The 7,103-nt window shown below is 39.1% G+C and overlaps 1 protein-coding gene across 1 annotated transcript; it reads right to left on the reverse strand.

Moving 5' to 3' along the window:
- Positions 1–4,025: 4,025 nt before the first annotated feature.
- On the reverse strand, positions 4,026–6,511 carry LOC136517761 (SUMO-conjugating enzyme SCE1-like). Its single transcript, XM_066511404.1, has 5 exons — positions 6,080–6,511; positions 5,106–5,258; positions 4,909–5,022; positions 4,742–4,798; positions 4,026–4,640 (listed from the first exon to the last, which is right to left on the reverse strand). The coding sequence occupies exons 1-5, from the start codon at positions 6,143–6,145 to the stop codon at positions 4,398–4,400; spliced, it is 633 nt and encodes a 210-aa protein (XP_066367501.1). The 5' UTR covers positions 6,146–6,511; the 3' UTR covers positions 4,026–4,397.
- Positions 6,512–7,103: the final 592 nt, after the last annotated feature.

The raw sequence follows: 7,103 nt of genomic DNA on the forward strand, positions 1-7,103 counted from the left end.
CTCGACGGAACCGTCTGATGTAGCCAACTTTCGGGGTGCTTAGTGTCTAGCGGAAGACGAGTGCCTCCAAAGGTGTGTTATTTCAGGCGGTTCTACCACAGCACGCCCCATCCGTCGTCCCTCGGCTCGCCGCGCTCCTTCCCCGGCGCCCGAGCCGTGCCCCCATGACTCTCTGAACATACATTTGAAATACTAAAACAGTTGCAACAAGAAACACTTGAATGCAACATATGTCTGAAGCAGGTGAAACATTTGGAACATACACTTGTAGCATGTGTGTGAAACATATGGAACATCCAGATAAAAACACTTGCAACTTGCAACATGAAAACTCTTATTACAACATAAGACTGAAGCAGCTGAAATATTTTAAACATACTCTTGCAACATATGTGTGAAACTTGTGGAACATCTAGATCAAAAATGCTTGCAACATACATCTTAAACAGATGCCACATTTTGAACAAACGCTTGCAATATTCCTCTGAAATACTTGCAACATGCCTCTAAAGCACTTGCAACATATGCAACATCCCGATCTACTATTGTAACATTCATATGAAACATTTGCAATATACATCTGATAACATCTAAAATACTTGAAACATACATTTGCAACATAGGAAGAGGGAGATGCTAGGGCCGGTTGATTCGAGCCTCGGAGTGGGAGCCGGCGCCGAACGATAGCGTGCGAGCACCACCATCATGGCCTACGCTCATGGGTGCCCTTAGCTCGGTGGGGACCGACCTGAGGCGCGCGACAGCACCACCAACACCCATAGAGGTGGGCGGCGCACCCGACAGCGTGGGTCGCCGCGCGACGGGTGGGACTGCCGGAGCAAGGAGCGAGAGACGCTGGTAGGGTGCACGATGGGTAGGAGCGAGGAGCGAGCAACACAGGATGAGGGCGCGCGGAGGAAGATGGTCGCTGCGGCGAATGCGAAGTGGGAGGGGGGGTTGATGGCCGCACGACGCTATGAAAGTGTGCGATGGGCGAGCAAGTAGGAAGATATTTTTGAGAGAGATGGAGGAGACATACATAGGAGAATGTAGGCTTGTTGGGCCCATAGTGCGCGTAGGACCGAAAAAGGACGCAGATAAGCCGTGACCCGTCGCGCGCGACCCCATCCCCACGCCACTACCCCAGCCACTCGTGCGTGACCAGCTGACAGTAAACCAAAAAACCAAAACATTTTTCTTTCAATTGGTAGGTATAACTTTCGAATTTTATGTCCATTTTCAATTCCATCTGCACCGCTGTGTTCTACGTGACGAGGTGAACAAAACTAGACCCCACTTGCATATATTTTGATGAATTTTATTTTAATAGCAATTTTATGTGTAAACGTGCTAGCAGATTTATTAAAAAAAGTTAATATCATTCTAATACTAAAGTTGCTACTACAAAAAATATAATTAATTTGTCACATAGTATACACAAGCTCAGGGCGAAAATATTAAAAAAGAGTTACTAACATGTAATACTAAAGTTACTACTAAAAATATACTAAAGTTGTTACATAGTATGCACAAGCTGGAGGGCAAAAAAATATCAAAAGAGTTAGTACCACGTAATACTATAGTTCTATAACTGTGGGGGCAAATTATTAAAATAAGTATTGCATAATTTACTAACTGGGGGGCAAGTTATTATAGAACTAGCTCAAATATGCTCCTCTTTCTGCTCGAATCTGCCGGCAGCCACCCCCACTCCATCGATCCAAATCTGTTCCTCTCCACCGATTTGCTCTTTCCCGCATATTGGTTGCTCCTCTCAACACTAAAACACATGAATGTAGAAATGAAACATAAAACTAAAAAAAGAATAACAAGAAACTGACTGAAATTGACAACGCTAAAACCGAAATTACCAGAAAATAAAACTAAAATTGAAAAAAAAACAAAAAACTAAAGTAAAGAAATGAAAAAAAAAGCTAGGAAACATGACTTGCTGCGAACTGGAACTAAAATTGACAAACAAAAAATTAACTGAAATTGACAAATAGAAACTGAAAACTAAAGTAGACAAAATGAAAAAAATGAAAAATAACACTAAAACTAAAATTACAAAAAAAACTAAAATTGACAACCACAAAATCCAGCAAATATGACTTGCTGCCAACTGGGGGGGGGGGGGGGGGGGGCATTTATTACAAAATCAGGTAACATGACTTGCTGCAAACTAATAGAATACATAATTTGTGGCAACTTATGTGTGCAATGGTTAGTCTTTTGTGACAACTCATATATTATAGGTGAGGCACCTAATATGCAGGATTTACGAAGGCATTCGAACCTAAAGGGTGAATGAAAATTAAAATAAAAAATAAAAAAGACTGAAAACTGAAACTAAAAGAACACTGAAAAAAAGAATGAAAACCTAAAAATATGCAACTTATACATTTTTGTAGGTGAGGCAAATAATATGTAGAAAACTAAAATTAAAAAGACTGCAAACTAAAACTAAAAAACACTGAAAAACTAAAACTTGACAAACACAAAATAGAACTGAAATTGAAAAATAGAAAATAAAAACTAAAGAAGACAAAATGAAAAAAAAAACTAAAATTGATAAGGAATAAATAAAAGTAAAATTGACAAATAGAAACTAAAAACAAAAGAAGACAAAATGAAAAAATAATACAAAATAACACTAAAAGTAAAATTACCAAGAAAAACTGAATTTGACAAAAAAATGGAATTGACGAATAGACCATAAAAACTAAAGTAGACACAATGAAAAAAAATCCAGAGAAAACTAATAAAGAAAGTATAATAAACTAGAATTGAAAGTAACAACAAATAAAGAAAACTGAAATTGGCAAATAAGTTGCTACACACTTAATACATAGGTTGCTACAAGTTTGCTAATATGTATAATTTGTTGGAAGGTTAATATATAGGTTGCTACACGCTTAATACATAAATATCTACTACATATATAACATAAGTTGCCAATACATAAAAACTATTTTGAAACACATGCATCATAGTCTTATTTCATAGATCTCATCACAAGTGGCTCAACAGTATGAATCAGTGAAAAAAACTGAAACTGAAATTACCCGTCACGAAAAAAGAAATTAACAACTAGAAAACAAAACAAATAATTGAGAAAAAAATAGAATAAGTTATTATATAACTAATATGTAGGGTTTAAAAGTGCATTCGAACCTAAAAAGGGTGACTAAGAACAGAAACTGAAATACATTAAAAAACAAGACTGAAAACTAAAACTAAAAAAAAACTGAAAAAAAACTTGACTGAAAACTTAAACTGGGAGGAAAATTCTTGTGGCAACTTGTGTGTGCAGTAGCTACCCTTTTGTAACAACTTATATATTTTTAGTGATGCAACTAATATGCAGGATTTAGGAAGACATACAGTTGAAAGTCACAACAAATAACGAAAACTGAAATTGACAAATAAGTTGCTACACGCTTAATACATAAGTTGCTACACGTTTGCTATTATATATAATTTGTTGGAAGGTTAATATATAGGTTGCTCCACGTTTAATACATAAATAGCTACGGCATATATAACATAAGTTGCCAGTACATACAAACTATTTTGAAACACATGGATCATAGTCTTATTTCATATATCTCATCACAAGTGGCTCAATAGTACAAAACAGTGAAAAAAACTAAAACTGAAATTACCAGTGACTAAAAAAGAAATTAACAACCAAAAAACAAAACAAATAATTGAGAAAAAAATGAAATAAGTTATTATACAACTAATATATAGGATTTAGGAGTGCATTCAAACCTAAAAGAGTGACTGAGAACTGAAACTAAAAAAATAGGACTGAAAATTGAAATTAATAAAAAAATTGAAAAAAAACAAGACTAAAAACTGAAACATGGAGACAAATTCTTATACATTGCAGGTGAGACAACTAATACGCAGAATTTAGGAAGACATTCAAACCTAAAAAGGTGACTGAAATCTGAAACTAAAAAAAAAACATGACTGAAAAATGAAACAAAGAAACAATGAAAAAAAACTACCAATTACGAAACACATTTGAACCTCCAATCTTCCTCAATTCATCACCATGTTTTTTTCCCGATCAGGATGGCAAAGACATTACATTCAGAATTTTACAAGAGATGCATCAGCACTGCAAAGAAAGATGCGGTAGTGTGCAGGACTGAATCAATCAATGCTGAACTAAAGTTACAGCAATTAGAACACATGATCGAAGACGAAAACCATCAAGAAGAGCTCCGATATACTGGATGATACTTAAATATACTGAACTGATTTTAGAGCAGATCAGAATAGTAGCCTCTCCAATCTGCTACTTGTGCCATGGGAAATCCCTCTCAGTGCCCAAAAATCCTTTTCAGTATCAGGCGCACATCGAGCTGGGAAGGTCAGGCTCGGGTTCACCATGCGCACACCCATGTGTATAGAATACATAAGCGGGGCGAGCTTCGGTGGGCGGCTGGAGGCTCAGCCATGGCTGGGGCGTGCACACGTGGAGGTCTCACGGTCCTGCGACGGAGGTCCTGCGAGCTCCCGCGGCGGGCCATGGCGGTCTGCGTGCTCCGGCGGCGGGCGGCGCAGCCACGGAACGCTGGCGGCCGGCGGCGCAGCCACGGAGGCAGAGGAGCTCGGACCAATAAAAACTGAAATTACAAAATGAAATTAATAACTGAAATTGCTAGCTGAAATTAAAAACTAAAAATAAAAACTGAAATCACAATAAAATAGGGCGAAGTTCTCAGACCAATGCGGGATACTGCTTCGCTTGCAGTCTAACACGCCTCTTATATTCTGTAGGATCCTGCAAAGCCAAATAAAATGTTACAAACGTGATTGGCTATCTGAACTTCAAAACTGAGTAAGGTTTTGGGCAAACAATATCTTTGTTGTGGTCCATCAATTTTGACTAACCTGGATAAAAAGGTGATAGCCATCTGTTTGAGCAGGGTCAGCAGGATTTGGCTGATCTAGCAAGTCCTGGATACCGATGAAAACCTGCATAACAGTAATAGCTGGCCTCCAACCCTGACAGAATTTTTTTTGGAACAGTAAGGCCATGAAATCAGTATAGCATCACACAGGGCTACCAAAATGATTGCAAAGCTTACGCTGTCCTCGTTAAGGATTGAAAGGCAGACTATTCCAGAAGGATAGACATTTGGGAGGAAGAAACCCTGAGGGAACTTGCACTTGGGAGGCTTGCTAGGGTAATCCTCACTAAAATGAAGTGTTAGAGGGAAGTATCCACCTTCCCAATCAGTCTGGCAAAGAAATAAAGATGGGAATCAGTTAAAAGTTCAAACTGCACTATCTTATTACAGACAGCTCAGTTAAACATCATCACAATAATATGGAAACAAGTGCTAACTAAATTGGTGAAAATCCTATCCTTGCACAAGAATTCAATGGTGTAACCTGAAACAAATAACTAAAAGCATCCAATACAGATAACAAGTAAAACGAAAAATGTAGTTCATCAAAAGAAAAGAACCTATTCAGACCTAGTTATACCTTCATTGCTCACACTTAATAGTGGAAAGAGCAAATGAGTCAAAATTGAATTGGCTATGATCAGATTTCGGGTCTCACTACAAGCTGGCTGACAGAACTCACTAATTTACCAGAATTGCAATGGAAAACCATTGATTGACAAAAAGTGACAACAAAAATAATGGAAATGAAATTGGCAAATAATAACTAAAAACTAAAGAAGACAAAATGAAAACTAAAATAGAGCTCTCAAATCATAACGCAAGGTAATGCCAATAGCAATTGAGTAACTTGCCACAACAACAGGGCTGAAATGAAAATCTCATTTTTATGTAACTTGCTACATGCTAAGAAATTTCAATTTTCAAATGAAATCCTGCAGACTACAGCGTATACCAGCACAGATCAAGGCGCGTGGGTCGCCTGGTCCTATTAGGATAAGCTCTGTGCAGTTTGGCAAATCCAAACTAATCTTCAGAACATTCCTTTACAGAGCAATGCGAGGTGCCTGCTTCATGTATTGATTCAGTTGACTATATGGATGTTGATACTGAAGCTGGTGCAGAAGTTGAGAGATGGGACGAACAAAGACCTTTCTTAGATGATTCAGTTGGAAGGCCGAATAATAACACAGCAATTCCAACTGCGAATGGGACATCTTCGTGTGGGCATGGCGGCGGCAGCGCGGCGAACCCGCGCACGGAGGCACCGATACGGCCGGCCGAGGCGAGCTGGAGGGCGGTGAGGAAGAGGTGGAGGCGAGCTGGAGGGTGGCGACCTCGACCACCTGCGGCGCTGCACGTCTGCCACCTGACGCGGCGGTCCTGGATCCGGAGCACGTGCAGCAGCAGGCTGGTGGCCGACGGGCGCAAGGTTGACTAGCAGCCGGCGAGCGCAGTGGTGGTGGTAGCACATGGCTGACAAGCACGGGGGTGGGTTGGTCGCTCGCCTGGCAACAAGCTCGGCGTCGGTGCCTCGGGGGCGGCCGGCGAGCGAATTCCGCAGCGGGTTGGATGGAGGGAGTGGGGCGCGCGGTCTGCTGGGCCGGCCCGTCGCGGCCTGGTGTTGCGCTCTCGGCGCCGAGCGCGACGGGTAGCGCGTTAGACTTTTTTTGCGACCGGGTATATATATATATATATATATATATATATATATATATATATATATATGAGAAATTGCTTGTGTGCCATTAAAAAAAGATCGTAATGTTATGTGTGTCTCTGAAAAAGTTCAGCGGTCTTCAACGCCACTACTCCAACTTTTTTTTTTCTCTCGATGCCATTGTCGTCAATTTGAGTTCTAACGCCGTCAAATTACATGTGTGAAAAGTCAAAAATACTCTTATGTCTAAATATGTCATTAATTTTTTGAGCATCTTAACAACTTCAAATGAAAAAACTCAAAACTAGAAAATTATAGATCTCGTCGAGAATTTATAATTTTCATATAAAAATTATCTTTATTTAATTTCGCAAAAAATATGATTTTATATGATTAATATATCTTAAAAAATCTTATCTTTTTTGTGGAATTAAATGAAAAAAATTTATATAAAAATTATAGATCTCGACGAGATCTACAACTGTCTAGTTTTGAGTTTTTTCATTTGAAGTCAT

This window comes from Miscanthus floridulus, chromosome 17 (assembly GCF_019320115.1).
Source record: "Miscanthus floridulus cultivar M001 chromosome 17, ASM1932011v1, whole genome shotgun sequence".
Lineage (NCBI taxonomy): Eukaryota > Viridiplantae > Streptophyta > Magnoliopsida > Poales > Poaceae > Miscanthus > Miscanthus floridulus.

Bases quoted from the DNA above. Each gene is read 5' to 3' on its own strand.
- LOC136517761 (XM_066511404.1), bottom strand. From the start codon at position 6,145: ATGTCCCATTCGCAGTTGGAATTGCTGTGTTATTATTCGGCCTTCCAA. The intron at 5,023-5,105 runs GTAAGCTTTGCA...AAATTCTGTCAG, and splicing joins CAATCCTTAACGAGGACAGC to GGTTGGAGGCCAGCTATTAC. The intron at 4,641-4,741 runs GTCTGAGAACTT...TTGTAATTTCAG, and splicing joins CGAAGCAGTATCCCGCATTG to TTTTTATTGGTCCGAGCTCC.